This window comes from Anabas testudineus, chromosome 14 (assembly GCF_900324465.2).
Source record: "Anabas testudineus chromosome 14, fAnaTes1.2, whole genome shotgun sequence".
NCBI classification, from domain to species: domain Eukaryota; kingdom Metazoa; phylum Chordata; class Actinopteri; order Anabantiformes; family Anabantidae; genus Anabas; species Anabas testudineus.
Genome location: NC_046623.1, coordinates 3,460,506 through 3,479,751, shown reverse-complemented (window position 1 = coordinate 3,479,751; position 19,246 = coordinate 3,460,506). Strand labels below are relative to the sequence as shown.

The 19,246-nt window shown below is 39.3% G+C and overlaps 2 protein-coding genes across 2 annotated transcripts in view; both read right to left on the bottom strand.

The window, feature by feature from the left end:
* Positions 1 to 13,827, bottom strand: part of cxadr (CXADR Ig-like cell adhesion molecule) — a 33,689-nt gene extending 19,862 nt beyond the window's left edge. The window contains 1 exon segment of the mRNA XM_026371266.1: positions 13,666 to 13,827. Within this exon segment, the coding sequence (XP_026227051.1) occupies positions 13,666 to 13,717 (52 nt within the window). The 5' untranslated portion in view covers positions 13,718 to 13,827.
* Positions 13,828 to 14,764: 937 nt separating this feature from the next.
* Positions 14,765 to 18,783, bottom strand: btg3 (B-cell translocation gene 3). The gene is made up of 5 exons (XM_026370008.2): positions 18,605 to 18,783; positions 17,406 to 17,623; positions 17,095 to 17,232; positions 15,461 to 15,650; positions 14,765 to 15,351 (listed from the first exon to the last, which is right to left on the bottom strand). Exons 2-5 carry the CDS (start codon positions 17,576 to 17,578, stop codon positions 15,148 to 15,150), a joined length of 705 nt encoding a protein of 234 aa, XP_026225793.1. The 5' UTR covers positions 17,579 to 17,623; positions 18,605 to 18,783; the 3' UTR covers positions 14,765 to 15,147.
* Positions 18,784 to 19,246: the final 463 nt, after the last annotated feature.

Here is a 19,246-nt window from a genome sequence, read left to right as displayed (position 1 = left end):
GACATTTTTAAACAGTATACTTTGCTACCAAGTAAAAAAAAAAAAGCATCTCTAAAAGAGATAGATAAAAAAACAACAACAGAGCCTATAGAGAGAGCATATTTTCCTGTATGGACAGTGATGGTAGGATGAACATTAGTGATTCATTATAGTAAAACTCCAATCTGGGAGCTCTGGAATGAGCAAATTAAACACCACCATCATAAACAGGCAAGCCAATCCCCTGTGACCATGCCTAAGAACATCAATTATATTGGGCACAGCAGAGCATAACTTCTTAACTTGGTCGCTGCTCAAAAAGAAGGCACTGAATGCTCGCCCGAGTGCCCCCACTAGAGCTATTCAATTTGAAGCAATGTGGGTGCCCTGAGAGAGAGCTTGGCTGTGGCTGGGCTGGCTAGGACTGTTGAACCATACTGATTGTGCTGTAATGCAGCCTGAAAGCTCCACTTGCCAACCGGAGCTGCATCAATTCCCAGTGTGGATGACCTAAAGGCTGTTTTGACATAATTGAACATTAAATGATGAAGGGGTGACGAATGACAGGCACTTTACTTGGCCGCCTGAGCATTTGACAGCTTTCAGATGAGCCTATTGGGGATGTGGTTAATGCCACTCCTGTGAATGTCCACAGCAACCAATTGCCACATATCTATGAACATCAGCAGTGGCAGTGACAATAATTCAGATTTAATTACTTTATTTATTAAAGTCTGGACTTACTAACAATCCATTTTATTAATGTGCCCATTAAAGGCAGAATGTTATCATATTTTATATAGATTAAAATCAGATCAGCTGAAGACAGAACAACTGAGGGTATAAAGGAAGGAAAAGATAGAAGAGGAGGAGACAGAAAGGACAAATTCACACTGGCATGTTTCTTAATGGTCAGTTAATCAAAAAGGTCCTCATCACAAAGATTCTGAGATCATGTCCTAGGTAGTTGTACCTGTTTTTTACAGGATACATTACCATTTTACAAGGTGTAGAACAGTGGATTTAAGCAACTGCTGCTTGGCTCTTGCTGTCACCATGAATTCTTAAAGCTAGACACAAAGCACTTAAAGCAACCCTGGCAAACCCTTCTATATCCTTCCTTTCTATATCCCTCCTCCCAGTGAGAGAGGGCAAATTTATCTAGAGCACCAAGAAGAGGCAGATAACACCTAGTGTCTCCAGTGTTTCTTGGATTAGTCTGGGTGTTTGTTTCTACAGTTGTGACATAACGTATTCTTAAACCTTAAACATCCTAGCTAAATTCCTAACCCCAAACCTTACCTCAGCCTTAACCCTAAAACCAGGTCATAAACTTCAATCAGCTCTTTAAAGTTGTGTGCACCAGCCAATGGTATTGGTATGGTAATATCTCTCCATACACACATTTAAAGGCTTGTGTCCTTCAGGATTTGTTGGAGCCCAGGGAAACAGCGAGATGGTGACAATGTGGGGGCTGGTTATGCCGTAAAGCTGATAAGAAAGACGCCACTTCGAGGAAGCAGCGCACAGACAGCCTACTGATAACACCTTCATGGAAAATAGCAGGCAGGGGCAGCAAAAGTGCCAGTGTAGTCATGTAAGGACAAAATTAAAAGAGAAAACAGGCAAAGGAACACAAAAGTGCTGAAAATGAGATATGTCAAAGGTAGATTGGTGTGCCTTGTTTATAAAAAATGCCTGACTGCAGATGTAGTTGCATGAAACATGGAAGAGACACACCCATTAAACAGTTGGAGAGTTTTCTTCAGTCAGAAATGCCAGAGGAGTAATTACAAAATCATGTTCTCCCCACTTTGCAGGGGGAAAAAAAATATTCCCTCAAAGCAATTACTGAACACGTGAAAACTGTTTGCATGACTTGAATAATGGTGCAAACTAAATATGCTGAAATATGCCTCACAAACACGCTCACACATTCCAGTGTCTTTGTCGCCACATAATCCTTATAATAGTAGAAGGGGTGGGTGGAGAATCGGGTTGAGGATGGGGTGGGGGTGAATCAATTATCAGTTATGTTAAGTGTAGAGAGTGTAGGTCAAATTGAAAACAGATGGAGGGGATCAGGTATTTGCTGGCCAGACATCACACCCTTCTTCTACATCTGCTATCAACTTATATCTATCTATTTGACTTCACTTTTCACTGATGCATTAAATCTTCTTGCAGTTTAGCTGAGTTGTCAGAATATCTTGATGACACTGTTCACAGAAAAGCTTTTATTTGCATTATCTGCATGGAGACACACGCAATCACATGCTGCTGACGTGATGAAATGCATCACTGACCACTTCTTACTTCTTCGTGATATTTTAAACAATGTTATCTTATAAAGGTAAAACTGGATAATCTGGAACACATTTAAAGCCCTGGCAAAAGCATGGCTTTATGTATTGGTGAAATTCAAAACAAATGAGGATAGTAAGTAAGGCTGTTGAAAGAAATAACATTTTTTTAAGCCAGGTATTCCTTTCTAAGGTTCCAAGAGTTTACTATGAACCAAAAAATGAAAGCCACATGTCCCAGTGGGGTGTAATCATGGGGCGTCTGGCTCTCCTGACACAGGAGTGCAGTCTATCCTATCGCCCATCCCCCAAAACAAATAAAGTGTCTGATACAGACGAGGCCCCTGCCTGCGCCCCAGCTCCAGCCTTTGTCCAGGCCACAGGGCACAATGCCAGCTGTGATCAGGAGGCAGCGTCGCTGATCAAACACTGAGACACAAGTGCAGCTACTTCATTCAGGCAGTTGATATACTCACATACACATGTGATCTAGAAGACCTGCAAAATGTATAAAGAAGTGAACAAAAGTTTCTCACAACTGTGCTTAATTATATCAGTGGTGAACACACAAGAGGTGAGCTTAAAGCAATAAAGCATGAACATCATACTAGAACATTTTCCAAGAAACAGAGGGATTATAAGTCCTTCTAGGAGCTCCTGACAACCTCAGCATTGTTAATGATGGACTTTAATGAAAATTCAGATTTCTCAGAAAGGAAACAATTTTAAATTTCTGGAATTCCCAGCAAACTAATCTACTCTGTGTGAGGTTGGTGGATTTTTCACTGTATCGTATAGCACAATGTGTAGGGGGCAGACGGCCCACTTCACATAATCTCACTTAAATATTCTGACTGAACATGCATGTTTTTTGTTGTGTGTAAATGCTCTGAGTGAAGTTTCCTCACTGCTGCTAACAGGTTCTTGTCTTATGCAGCAAAAACCACCAACAGCAGCTCTGTGATCTGTTTGTACTGTCACTGATTCCAGGCTCTTACTACCCCCTTAACAGGGCCCCCAACAATCTGAGGCAACTGCCAGTGTCTCTCTGCTGCATTTCTGTATTCCTTGCTGCAAAAAAAAATAAATAAAAAAATAAAAAAATAAAAAAATACTACTAATAATAATGATGATACTATTGCACCTGTAAATTGAAACTATCTCTGGGCCAGACATGCATGAAGAAGGCCAGACTTTCAAACCTCACCTTATTATGAGAGATTGATATTATTATAACAAGGTAGCTGAAAAGATGTTGGTGAGGGTGAGGATGAAGGAGATGGAGGATAGTGCTAATGATCAATTCACATTAGTTTACAGTTCAGGAATCTGATTAACTTATTTTTTAGATATTGTCACACACTGTACATATGTTTGTGGGGGTTGATGTTGCTTGACTGTAAAGACCATGGCTGCATGGCTGTTTGCTATATATTTTTATTCTTTATCAGACTGGGATATAATTATTGATAATATTAATGACGCCCACAATGGCTTTGAATTACTCTATGAGCAGTTAAGCTGCTTATATATCAGGAGGTCGCTGTTTAATGATAAATACACATTGCATGGTCCACTTGGGGCCTGTGAGAATAAATCGAGTAGGCTTAGTTCGACTGGCCTTTCTCAGCGATAAGAACAATACTTCCTCATACCATCTGCAACAAATAACTGACAGGACTGGTTTCTTGTTCACTTTAAAGGTGCTGAAGTAAAACCAGTCACACAGGCACAAAATGTACTTGTAGTACACACTAATGACAAGTAAAGACTTGTGGCTTGAGGCCAAGCCAGTAAAAGGATTAAAATATAAGGCTAGACTGCAGACAGTTCAGAGAAAAGTGTAAAATATCAAGAATTCAAATACAAAAGCCTCCCAATAAATTCCACGGTTCCTCCCTTGTTTCTGGACATTCTGTCGGACTAGAAAAAAAAAACGGACTTTAAGTGGCGTATTTCTCTGAAATCTGACTGTTTGCTGGTTAAAAATGGTAAACACATGATTCAGTTACCTTGGTTACAACTGATTTTCTCATGTTTCTTGCAGCATGCAAAGGGATCGTTCCTGCAGATTAAGATTTACACATTTCAGTGTAGTGAAGATCCATGTGTGCTCAGTTGAACTGGGTGTCAATGAGTTTGCCTTGCTCACACCATTTCTCCAGGTTCTGGGCTAAAATTAGGCCCCTGCCTGAAGGATATTACATGATGTTAATCTTCCGGACATTGCTAGAAAATACACAATCCTGTATGTGTTTTGTGGCTGGAGTCTGCTGTCAAATACTATGGAACCAAAACAGTATTTTGTTACTGAAAAGTTGCCGCTAAAAACTGCCTGAGGCAGAAATGGTGTACTGGCAAAATACTTTGTGCTAAAATACTAAGTGCTAAAAAATCAATTCCTTTTCAAATGCATTTGTAGAATCCCTTCTCTCTAAACTCTCATCCTGTCCAAAGAAGTCTCCACAAAACAAAAATAAGGTCTTTGTGAAAGTGTAACAAAACAAATAGCCCTTCCCATTCTCTGTGTGGGGGAGACACTACAGCAGGACATCAAGATACGGCTGCTATTGAAAGATAACAAGATGGATAATCCTTTTTCTTCCCCCCTTTTTTCCTCTTCTGCACAGGCAGTGAAAACAGTGCCTGATGCTTTAAGGCTGAAGTCTCTTCTTCACTTTGTGGCAGGTGTAGTAAAAGCACCTGAGTGTTGAGCCCTGTAGGAAGCTGCAGGCAAAGACTGTCAGTTGTTGTTACAGCTTAACAGAGACCGTTGGGTTTATTCGTGCCTCCAGCTCACATTCTCAGCCTAGACATGAGGAGAAAGCTCAAAACGACCACTCTAGTCTACATACACCATTAAGTGACAAGACACATTTGGGAATGTTAAAAATAACTCCACTGCACTAGTTTAGCTATCCTGTACAAAGAGGAAATCCTACACTTTTAGTCATGACATGGTTTGACAGTATTTATTCTCCATGTTGTGTTGTTGAACTGTGCATGGGATGAGGCTTGTCAGACTCATGAAGAGAAGTGGAGAGTCTGGACAGTACAGATAAATAGAGTAAACCCATTAAAGACCATTAAAGATTTGCAAGATGCTAGGAGTTTTGCGCTGAGGGAGTGAACATTTGTTATTTTGGCTCAGAGAGTCTTTCCAGGCTAATTAGATCCATCTTCAAAACCCAAGCATCTGTAACAAGAATCTTAAAAAGCTGATCACTGCAAATAAAAACATCAAGCACAGCGTACATACATCAATAGATATACATTAAATGGAACTGCAGAGCATAAAATTGCTTCTAAATAAAGGTGCAGCTGCTGGTGTATTTTGTAATACACAGTGCAGTAAAACTGATACCAGGCAATAAGGAGCCAAAACAATCTAACTAAAAGTAATTGTAAATTTCAGCTTTTAATGAAGATAGGTTCAGGAAAAAATAGACAAGTTTTGTATCATGTTTGACTTATGCAGAAATATCCTCCAATAGGAAAGCACTATCAAGTCATTAAAGCCATAACGCTTTGAATTCAGTCCTGGTTGATCTGCTGACACTACTGCAAACACTATTCAACACAACAAAAGTGCTGTCTACTATTGAAGTAAAAAGACATTTTAAAAATAAAAATATTTTATCATGATGTTTTAAATGTTATGGTACCTGTGGTGTCTGATTAATTACATTATTGCATATAAAAGGCCAGAAACAACCTCAAGATGTCACCGTGATGAAGCAAACACCTTAACATGGTGAATAAAGAGAGAACAGGTGATGTGTGTGTGATGCTATGTGATGTGTCAACACAATGCTTGCAGAGGAAATGGAGAATCTATCTTTCATGACAAACCAGATAATCAAGTTTAACCTTTGTTGCTACTAGAAACATTGCGTCAATCAAGGTAAAAATAAGCTTTAAATAATAAGGGGTGGGCGGGCAACCATATTTATTGTTGTACAACTACAGCACAGGTGACTTTATACCACACCAACAAAACTTGTTTCATTTTACATGTGTGTGAAACAATGGGCAAAAATATCCATTACAAAGATCCTGACATCCAAAGAAGATTCTATAAGGTCATCTGCTGATCACTGAAAGGATGTGGTAAAAGGCTTTTGCCTGAAATCGACATTCATGACAATTTTACAACATGATGGCTCCAATAACAACTAAAAAAGTCTGATCCCTGAGCAGTCTACACAGGCAACCAAACAATGTGTACTTTGTACAGACTTTGTAGTTGATAAAACATGGGGTGACATTGAAGGCATTCACCATCTCTTTTTATGTGTCCACAGGTCATTAATCCACAACTCTAGCTGCTGAGTTGTGTTACAGCACTAACTGTCACTTTTAAATAATCTCCTTACTCTCAGTAGATATATGTCCTGTCTCAGATGGATAAAATGGTAAGTTGATGTTCCCATTGCACCTGCAAGTAGTGCTCTGACTGCCAGTAAGGCTGAGGTGAGGTTTAATCTTCTACTCCAATTATCGACCATCAAGAGGACACCAGTCAGCCGGGAATCTCTGTGTGTGGCCATGAATTATACATAGCTCCAATGTAGCTCCAAGACATTTACCTGCTGGTTCCTCAGGAACTTACCAACAACAACTTCAGGCTGGTGGCCTCTGGATGCCTGCTTATTAAAACAGCAGCATTTGTGATTATAGTTGAGAAGTAATGTACATACTGACCATCATAAACCAGCCAGTCATAGAGCTATTTTCAGTTCCAGCTCATCTCTCTGGAGGTGGACTGGGCCAGCTGCCTATTTCCTATAACAGCAGCGAAATGCACTACAGTAATTAAATGTCTGTCGTGGCTTGCTGACCTTGCTGTGGTTCAGGCGCTGAGCCCTTTCTATGCCCAGATGTAGCAGATGTGCAGGTCATCATACATATAGATCCAACAACTCCCCGGTTGTAATGACTTCAGAGGCACGAGGGGACGAGGAAAAGACCAATTTAATGAATGTTAATGGAAGAGAGGGGAGGTGGCAGAGAGCCATGTGCATTTCGGACACCTGGTTGTAAAGCCATAGCAAGTAAATGAAAGTCATCTGAGTGAAGTGTCCTGAAATGAAGGCCTGTTAAAATTAATAGTACAATACACATTGGAGTCCACTGTTGGAGTTGCTTGCTAGCTTGCATTAACATAAAACTAAGAAAACACTGACTAACTTAGGATACTGTATCATTTTGAGGTAATTGAAGTATTCGAATATAAAGAAATGTGTTCATCAAAATGTACATTTTTAGACATTTAAGATCAAGATTAGAGTGGTATATTTTAGGTCTCATCAAATCTGTTTTCATTCCTTTACAGGAAACGAAATGTTTTTCTCACATCCATATTTGCAAAGTAAATTAGGGACTCTTAGCAAACAAGCTACAGTTTAACAAACATAGCAACAACATCTTACATTATCCACATCAGAGAAATGGTGGAAACAATGCACAAAAAACAGATATGCAGCTGCATCACCAGCCTGGGCTAGGCTTCTAAATCTGTTTGAGGAATTGAGGATCTGCACTGCAGTCTTGGCTTCAGTTTAGCTTTAGTTTAATAATGAGGTAAAAATGTTAAAAGCATGGGATTTCCTCATTTTAATTCCTTGTCGCCTTGGATCAATACCCCCTAAATGCTCCTAACGAGATTTGGCCTGCATCGTAAAAACTTTAATACATAGCTGCTTTAATATAATTGTAAAATCTATAATACAAGCAATCATTTCCTTGTAAAATATTTCACAGTAGGATTATGTGCCTGGCAACAGGCATTTTTCATATCAAATTTCTTTTGCCTCTCTACTGGAGTTATTAGCATAACTATATAATCTAACATGATTAAACATCAGACTAAGACAGACTTGAATATCAGCACTGCAGGGTGCAAAGCTGAACGGAACTGAATCAAGAGAAGATGCTTTTTACACACAACATTTTTTGCCTTTTCACCATACCTGCTTAATGTGTAATGTTTTTCAATGAGATAGCGGAGCTAAAAATGGCCCAACAGCTGCTTTACCCCCTCCTCCTCCTCCAAAAAAATCACCCCACCTTCTGTTTGTGTTGCTTACTTTCTGAGCCATAATATTCTATAAGATTAGACATACAATTAACGCTTAATGTTTTCAGAAGAGAAAGCTGGGGCTTAACGACGGAGGACAACATATAATCAACTTGCCACAACTCATCTCTCTATAAGACAATGCCTGGACATTAGCTGATAATAGTATAATGTGTACAATATACAGTGGTTGTCTCCAAAGACAGAACAGGCAACAAAAGATGATCAGAGTAACTTGCTATATACTGTGTATATACTGTGTATATACTGTGTATATACTATATATATACTGTGTATATATACTGTGTATATATACTGTGTATATATACTGTGTATATATACTGTGTATATATATATATATATATATATATATATATATATATATATATATATATATATATATATATATATATATATATATATATATATATATATGGAGAGCATTTTTTTACTACTAATCCTATTTCTCTAACACTGCACAACAGAAAATCTAACAGAGATTCGAGTATGTGTAGAGCTGAGATGACACTTAGCTAGCAGGTAAGAGGGAACAGACTGCACACCAGCGCCTGCAGATGCAGCACCCTGGGGACCTGCCTGCCACATTGTGTATCATCACACTGTGATGGCTAGTTCAGATGCTGTGAGAACATTATGCAAAAGAACCAAAGAACAGAAACTGGAAAAAAAACACACATGCTAAATTGAAGAGAGAGGGAAGAAAGCAGAAGTAGCCATGCTTTGAAAACTTGAATCCTGGCTATGGAATGTTTTGTAATTCCAGTTTTAATAGACAAAAAATTATGTATTGTTTTGAGATATAGTTATGTTGAGTTAATGCTGTAAGTATAGTACTGACTTTATTCTGAACATGACATCCAGTACGCTTGGTTTCATTGGCATGGCGCATCTTCTGTTTCTCTCCGATTTATCTGTAGAAAATTGGTACTCTGATGATGTTCATCTGAGATGTAAGGTACGTGAAAACCCTCCTCATCAAAATCAACAGCTTATTTGTCACAAAACCTATTATTCCTCATTAGGAGCAGAGGGCGTTGTGGGCGCTGCAGAGCTGCATGAAGTGGCTAAGTGATGAATGAGCTTTGAGGGTGTTTATCGCCCTAACAGTGCGACATGGTGATGATGACTGATGGAGTCATGAAAGCGGGGAAAAATCAGCACTACAGTGACCTTGTTTCAAGTGATAGGTTACATGGATCGCAAGGTCAACAGCTGTCCTTCAGTACAATCACCATTTAACTTGTATTTTAACAATTACAGATAAAGATATTAAATTTTACTGTCCAATTGTAGTTGTCATCTATATTTTATCAATCTAATAAAGAATAGCTACACCCTAAATTATATTCTGTGGTGAGCTTTGTTTGCAAATGTTGATGATAAAGATGATTTTTCCAAACCAAGCAGCCTTTTCTACTCACAGTAGTACAAAACACTAATGATACAAACCAGACCATTTAAACTTCTGGTGACATTAGATTTATTCCTCTGCAGTAAACGTGACACACAAACCCATTGGTTACTCTGCTGGAAACAGTGCAACAAGATATTTTGGCCTGGCAAACTGTAATGATAACTGGGATAAACAGCCGGGCTGTGCCTAGTACTGACGCTCCCCCAAAGACGCACATACTGGAGAACCTCTCATAGAGTTAATTCCTGAACTACAACGTAAATACTACACAGTGCCTCCCACAATGGTCTATAAATGTGTTTCTAGTGACTGTTTAAGCTCAAGCAGACCCCCTGTATTCCCAGAGGAGATAAGGGGACTCCAACAGTAACTTCTGAAGACTTCTAGCCTGGCTCTGTCAACACTACAGTAAGTGATAGTCAGTCTCCCCACTGTTTCCTGACTGTGTATTACTAAACACTACAAAGTCAAAAGGTTTTTATTTTTTTAAATATGCTATAAAGGTGTATTGGATACTGAAAGACAGGCTTTCGGAGGATCTGATGGGGTAGGTAACCTTTACATGAGATCTCAGGCAAGCACATTACTCAATTTACATACTACTGAAGGGCTTGTTGCTGTCAGTAGGTCAATACTGTGGCCAAGTCAGAAGACATGCCGTAGAAACTTGAAAATGTCAACGTAACATTGATTTTATGACAAAAGGGTTTAAGTAGAATCTTGATAAAATATCTTCTGAGAAGGACATTTGGCAGCAGACCAGAAGGCAGTTTCACTCCCTAACTGTGAGAAAGGAAAGAGCTGTGGCTACACAGTCATTAGCAAGACTCAGAAACAAGCACTATTATTAATCATTTCCACTCATTCTCTAGCAGGCACCTATTTGTTCATTCACTAATTCACATATGAAATGAAGGGAGAAATGAGAAGAGAAGAGAGGAGGGGAGGGTTAACGTGGTGAAGCAAAGCCAGGATCATCATTTCACACTAGCATATAGGTTATTGGGAGTTGGCACAGGACATGTAAAGGACTGGCATGCTAAAATATTAACATCCGGGCTGTGAATATTCATGCCCAGCCGTCCCTGTCATCAGATTGTGGAGGACAAAGCAGTGTCCCTGGGGTGTAATCCAATTCTACATGTTTCTGCTTAATTTCCAAGGACAGTGGGCTCCAGGCAGAGTGTGTGGCTGCTTGGTTAGAGGAAGCTATGGCTATGTGTTTCAGTCAACAGGAGGCAAGAAGTGACATTGAACTGCTGGGTCATGACAAGTGAACATGGCCTCAAGTCATTACAGTCTGTGTGGGGACAATGACAATGGCACAGGTAGTGCTGTTCATGCTTCCAACCACCTCTGGGATTGGAACTATTTCTTCACAGGTCCTATTGCCTTAACAACATACATTATTTTCAAAGTGAGAAAAGTTGCTCGACCTAATCAGAGTTACATATAAAAACTTAATCATATCAAAATATCCAGTACATGTGCAACAGTCACTGAGCAATACAATGGGCACTTCTATCTGTGGTAAAAGAAGACCTAATACATAAATGCAAAGACAGGGTAGCTTTCTAGAGCAACCAAAGAGCACATATACTCCCTGGATCTGCGTGTCTGTTTTCAAACAGTAACCAAGCAACCAGTTCCTGGCCAGGGACCTTTGTTGTAGGCTTATCAGTACACTGCTTTCTGCGCCTGCGCACAGATTCAGCAGGTTCCCGTTTGTCCAAATCAGTGACTACACTCTTTGCCCAAACCACCACAAGTGGAAAGGGGTAAAGAAAGCACCAGGGGGATACACAGAATATAGAGTACATAACACCATAACTTGATTTCTCACAACGTATCAAGTGCCAAAAGGTCTCTCTACTTAATGATACTCCTACTTTGTACTTATTTATAATTATAAATAATAATAAATCGCAATTCCAATGCTCGATGAATGTCACCTGCACTTTCACATATTCTAAATCCCCAACATTCACTGGTTATAATTTCAAGGATTTTAACTCTCTCACTTACAACTCTATTTGTCTTGTTAGCAATTGATATTGAATGCAGCAATTCATGGGCTAGCAGAGGAAAGAAAATTGGGAAGCAAAGAAACTTATTTTCCATTTAGGAGAGGTTAGTGCTTTACTGTGTATTTCTAAGCCACGTTAAAAGAATGCTACGAGTCTGGCAGATACTGTTCTTGTTTGCTGAAGTGGAACAGCGCCTAAATGACGAGGCCCTGATGCCATTAAGATGGTAATGAGGCCAAACTAGTGTACACAACAATGTGAATCATGAGACAAAGGAAGACTAAACAACACACTATAGAACCTTAGACTATACTTAGTGGCCCAGTTTTTACATAGAAAGATGATCAGGAAGACCGTAAATAAAGCACTTGTTCATTGCATGTAGTTTCTCACTAATCAGATGACTGGAATGTGACTGGTCTGACCATGACTCTGTGGCTTCCCATCCAAATCTCAGAAAATATTTCATTAACTACAATAAGTGGAGCCAACAGACAATCCCCTCTAAAATGTTTCAAGCTTTTGTTTAGAGTGGGAGGAGTGATCAGCTAGTTTCAGTCTAAATTCCATGACACCAAACAGCCACACCCATATGCATATAATAGAATCTGTCTGTTACAATTAACAAACAACAGCAGTGAGTTTATAAATATATTTCTTTAAAATAATCTCTTATTAGCAAATTGTTTTGACCAATACTTTTTAAATTTATTTTCCTGATGACAAACCACAGCCGACGAGTTTTGAAAATTAAAAACACAACTTGCCTGCTTGATCTACGTGTGCTATCCATATTACAAATGCATTCATGTTAACTGCATTATTTAATTAATAACAGCTACTTCTAATGAACATATAATAGAATCCAGTCTAATCAAGGTTACACAGGCCATTTATCTCCTCACCTACTGTATCAACAAAGTAAATGACAACAGCTAAACAAAGCTGTCAACACAAACAAACATGTGGCTAAGTTAGATGTGATTGCCTGGAGTTTCAGGGGGGAGCTGATGATAATGGGGGGTGTGTGTGTGTGTGTGTGTGTGTGTGTGTGTGTGGTGGGGGGTCAGTGCTGCTGGCAGATGGCAGACAAAAAAAAGGCAGCTCTTTGAAGTCCTGCAGCCACAGGTTTAAATGCGGATCAAGCTATTGTGTTAACTAGCAGACACCAAGATTTCTGGCAACGAGAAATGTCTAAATGCCTAAAACCAATCACCATTTCATTCCTGTGGCCACTTAACACAATACTGTACATACATTTACAAAAAGACAAAAACAAACATTAAGTCCGAGTATATTAGCTAGCCTCAAGAGCTCCACCGTATTGTTTAGTTTATGAAGAATGCACACCAATCCTGACACTGTATTTGGGTTATTAAGATAGACTGTGTATAAATGACGTTAGCAAACTTTGATTTATTATATGTTGACACATTCTTTCTTCTTTGTTTCTCTTTTTGACCACTGGTAAAACAGAAGATAGTGTTGAAAAGAAGAATCATTTGACACACACACACACACATATATGTATATTTATATATACACCCACACTCCGCTAGGTTAGCTAACGTTAACTAAACTGACCTTGGGTCAGTTACTCCCTGTTGGTCAGTTTCTTTAAAGTGTGTTCACAGATAAGCGTTGGTTATCGACTGGTCAAGTTAAATTTTAACTAACATGAGGTAGTGAAACCTCTCACCCGTGAGTATTTGAACTAAAGGAAAAGTTTCCGTGTTGACGCCTGGTGCTGGACACGGCTGACCGCCGTGGGACTGGACTCGTTGCCGTTTACGTAAAAAATATCAAAAGGATCAAAGTAGCTCTTGGTTTCGGAAAACTTACCTGCGAACAGGCTCAACAGGACACAGCAGAGCCGGCCGACTGAAAGCTCCATTCCTTGTCCAGAAATCCCTCGACTTTACCAGTGAAACTTGGTCGGAGAACTTGTGCTGAACTGAAGGCAGCGGCGGCGGCAGCAGTCCAGCTCGACTGAAGCATCCAGACTCTGCTGCTCCTCCTCCTCCTCCTCCTCCTCCTCCGCTCTCTGCAGGTGCACAGCGGAGCGCGCCCCGGGCTGTCACGTGACAGACGGCGTCGTCTAAACAGAGCCGGTGACGCCCTCTGCCGGCGGCGAACCGGCATCTGAACCCCCGTCCCCCCCCGGGACCGCGACTCCCGCTCGGCCTGAGTCAACATGTGGAAGTCGGGTGAAGCATTTTAGGAATAAGGTTCAGGTTCAGCTAAGCGGACGTCAGCGGGGAAACGGACCTCGACACACCGCGTCCCGTCACCCGTGTTTATTTCGGTGCTGTAGCTCTAGGCAGCTAGGTTAGCACACAGGAGTCCTAGTTCAAATGGTGTTTTAAGCAGAACTGTGTTCATACAGTGTTTAAACCTTCTTGGCATTTGAAATGATGTGATTCACACATCGCAATCAGTCCCTAATCCATTTTTGCAGCTCACAACCCAAGTTTTAAAGAACCATCTACAGAGATAACGAGCAGACAGATAAGTATTCACAGCGTTTTACTGTTAGGTCCCAAAACCTTTGCACAAACCCTACATTAAGCTCTCATGTCTAGTGATGCCTGCAGTGTTGATTTATTTAAGAAAACTAAAGGCAGTTCTGTTGACTTGCTTCCCAGGAAGGAAAACACCACAAGGGGCTGTAACCCAGATGGATTCCAGGTTAAATAAGTACACAGAAGTACAAATGTCTCCCGCCTCTCTCCAAATGATTGTGAAGCCACTGCTTGAATCATGCATGTTAATCATGTTACAGTGAGTTCTATATACACCGCTTTATACTTTAATGCCCCATGTTTGACTCCAGCTGGGACCATTGTAGCACGTTTTACTTTGCAACAGCAAAACAACATTATACAACTACAACACCTGTTGGGGTCCTTTAGAAAACACAGAAAGAACAAGAAAATCATTGTGATGCTTGGAAATTGTTTAATAAAACAACATAGATTTAAGCCTATACATCTGCACATTTGTACACTATGAATAAATAAAACATTTTATCACAAAGGACAGTAGGTGCAATACATGAACGTCTCCCATTGTAAAAATACGGTACTCCAAGACTACATGTGTAGTATTCCAATTTCAATACCTAATTTATTAGTGATTCATTCAAACTATAACAATTTGTCTAAAGTGCAAAAATGACTGTCAAAAATAACAAAAAACTAACTGTAAGCTATAAAAATTCATGTTTAAAAAAAGAAAATATATATATATATATATATATTGGTCAGTCATCTTGAAGTTGCCTTCAGCTTTAATGTCCAGTGTGAATGATATGCACCATGATTCCTAACTGTAACAATGTGCCAGATTTTGGTTTGTGTTCCAGTATCCAGACCCTCCCCCAAAGCCTGGAGGGACCCATAGGTTATGCCTTGAAGTGTGAGAGGCTCTGCTGCGCGTTCTGAAGCTGTAGTGAGGCCGTGGAAGGATGGGACCATTCCCTGGTACCATTTTTTTTGGATGCCACGTGGGAGCATCCGGATTCATGGCCTTAGAGAAATAAAAAAGCTGCCATTAATTACATCACATTCCTAGCCACTATCATTGAGGAATTTGAGAAATTTATATCATAAGAATTATGCAATGTATTACACAATACCTTGAAAGTACAGCGGCTGCTGGTGATAGTAAGGGGGGAGGCACGCGTGCTCTCCTCATCAGAAGAAGAACCTGAGTGGTAGTCGGATGTCACCCTCTCCAAAGCACTGGTCACCTTCTTTGCGACATCTTTGTCCTCCTCATCACTAGAGAAAGTGGCCACTGAGAAGCATGGATTTTGTTCTCCATACCTAATAAGAAAGGAATAATATGAATAATTCAAGTCTCCTGTTAGCATGCTTAGCAGTAAACAAGACTCTAGAATAGTTGGGATCAGTAATTAAAAAAAAAAAAAAAAAAACATTTTTATAATAGCCCTAAAATGACTCAGAGAGTTAATCAGATAATCTCATGGAAGTAATGTGGAACAGATGGTGTGCTTGACTGCTCAGAACTCAGAGTTAATGTTTGTTTTTGCAAAAAAGGATATCACTATGACATTTATCTGTTTTTTTTTTTATATATATTTTTTTTCTTCTCTCCTTCTTCGCTGTATAGTCATTACTGAAAATATTCTACAAAACTATAAACTGGCAATTTCAAGGTGGGCTGATACAGTAGGTATGCAGCTATTCAATTCATTACACAGACAGATCGTTAATATTACATTTCAAAGCTACAATATGTAACTTAAGAACCAAGCATGAGATTCAAAATACATATATACAGTATTTTACCTATTCAAAAAGTCAAGAATGCTACAAAACCTAGAGTTAGAACAGTACTTGTTTGGCATGTTTCTACTCCCACTCTCCAAATTCAGATAATGTTTAGTGAATATTTCTACTATAGATTTTCAAAAATATGCATACTGTAGCTTGTTTGTGCAGGCAACTAGTAAATGTTTCAAAGGATGCAACTGACAACCTGACAGTTGTCTTAACATCCACAGAGTCAGAATTATAAAGACAAATGCGAAGACTTAAATTGCACTCTGTACCAGTAAGCTAGAGTGCTAGCTTGTCCTGATCAAGGCTACATGGTTTAACACACAGAGTTATGGGTTATAGAAAAGATAAGTTAGGAAAAAAATGGAGACAGGTGAATGGGGTGATCTTTTCAATACATCCTGCTTGTCTGACTTTTTTGATACCTATGACTAACTTAGGCCCTAAAGAGATTAGAGATCTAGTCTTAGCTAAAGAACTCTCTTAAGCGTGTAAGTTGTATGTAGACTGAAATAAAGCCAGATTATTTCCATCCTGTTGTTCAGAAATCTCACATTTAGGGAAAGGATATTGTTTCAATTGCATCTCTTCCTCCACTATTACATGTAAGAGTACTTGTATATTACTAACTAGTCTTAGTTATGATCATCAGCAATCATTACCTTCTTTTGTTTTATTAATTTGTATATACTGTATTTACCATATGTGTGCAAACATTTAGTTGTCCTTTTTGTTCTACCCTATACACAATGTGAGCAGCATTAAGCTTACTTTGTAATAGACCTAGTAGACATAGAACTGACCCATATTTATTTTCTAAAAAATAATAATTTTGTATTAATAAAAAGATCACAGAAAAATGCAACTATTTGAAAACATTATCCTAAAAATGTAGTTTCTTTACACAGTTATTCTGAATTCTAAATCCACAAATAGCTTTGTTTACGTAGTCACTTTAAGCTCTCACCTGCAACAGACCTCCCCAGGGTCCACCCACAGTGTGAGCTCGCGGGGTAATCCCAGGTCACTGTACTGAACCCCGCTCTCCCGGCAGGCCCGAAAGATCTCTGGATCCTGCCTGTGAAACCTGTTCACTCGGATGCACCTGCAAAGCACACAAAAGGTTTAGTTAAACAAACCACACAGTCTTAACATTAGTGGAAAAACATAAGAAAAAGCTGTGTCAGATATAATGATAAAGAAGGTTTCACCAAGGACTTACAATGACAAGAATCCCTATTAACAGCAGTGAGAAAAAGAGTAAAAAGATAGCAGCACCTGTACGCCTGTCCTTTGCTGGGATTTTCAGGGTACCAGTGCCCCTTGAACTTCTCCTGCAGTGCAACAGCCAGCCTCTCAACAAACAGATCGACCTTGTGCGATTCCACCTTCTCCCCCTTTTTCACAAGCCTCTTTAGGAAGAATACCACGGCTGCAATTTCTCTCCTCATATTTCACATGTGCTTCATTACGCGTGGACAGTATCTGTAAACCAACTTTAGTCAGATAGGCAACAGGTCACTCACAGCAGTAAACAAGTGTCTGTGACATTTGAGAAAAAAACATCTCCATCTATTGTTAAATTGTCAAAGCCATGTGTTTAAGTTGTCATACAGTGGTTTCAGAAACTATTCAGGCGCCCTTCTCACTAGTTAACGCAGATCTACTTTTAAATGGATTGAAAACTGTGATTTAGCACATCTATAATCACTAACCCATAATGATACTCCCTCGTAACTTTTCTATTTTATAACACACACGTCCTAATGACACGTGAGGGGGGTTGTAAGCAGGACTTGTCCTCTAACATAAGAATGAGCATGCCAGTCCTTCACTGACAAGTAGCATTTACATCTCATTTTAGTTGACTTTTGTTGACATTAATCGTCCAGAAGCACATAAACTGCTGCTGCTTTCGAGAATATTAGTTTGACTGTTTTGTAATAGACCAAATAGACATAATAAATCCGAATCAGACACAATGTTACAACTTACTTTTTGATCCACTGTGCTAATTTCAGTTAACGGTACATGTCCGAGAAAGGCGGGCTGTGACGCACATGTTCCGGTAATCCCCGCACCCCCTCAGTCCATAACACGGGCTACTGTACTCCCAGAGCTAGCTAATTCCGCTAACGATACAAATCTTAACTAGTCATATTGAAATGTATTTTAATAATAATAATAATAATAATAATAATGACAGTTACACGTTTAACACTATTTTCAATCCCATTGTGAATACGTATGAGTAACGCCTTAGAAAATTATACAGCTATTAGCATTAGCTTCCTAGCTAACTAGCTAAGTTGGAACTAACAGCATCATGTTGCTAACGTAGCAACCAGCCTGCTAATATTGTAGAAAGACATAAATCAGTGATACTGAGTTGTGATATACCGAGATAACAGTGACATTAAGGAGGTGTGTCTGCTATTTTGGGAGAAACAGATGCAACATTACACAGCTGAACTTACCTTAGCCACTGGTCCCTCCAGCGTGTGGGTGAAAAATGAATGGGAGAAGTTGGCCAACAAAAGAAGCCGTGAAGTTCCGCTGTTCACCCCGCCTTTTACACGCCAATGGCCGCCCGTCGCTCATTTTCATTGGCTCTAAGAGGATCCACCCAGCGCGTTCATTGGTCGAGTACGCTGTCGTCACTGAATGAGTCACACTGTTATGACTCATAGAGTTAAATGAGTGTTTTTGTTTGTTGTATCCAGTGATGGAGGTTAATCATGAGGGAAACTAGAAAACCTACATTTACTTTGTAACGCAGAATATAGATTGTAATTGCATATGCCTTTAATGTAACAACGAAATTGGAGTTTAACTAGAGTGTGTCAATATACAGTAAATAGGAAGAACAGCCCGATCATCTCATTGACTCAATTATGGGACACATTACACAAATATAGCAATAATCAGTTTATGTTAGTTTAGTCAATCTAATAATGGCTTATTTCTTTTAAGCTACTCAAAAGTTTTATAAAGACTGGAAAATGTATTTGGCTTAATTGTATTATTATTAAAAGAATTAAAACAACATCATTATATTTTCTCAGACTATTATATTCTGCTGAAGTTTACCTGTTCATGATTGTCCCAGTGTGCATGTT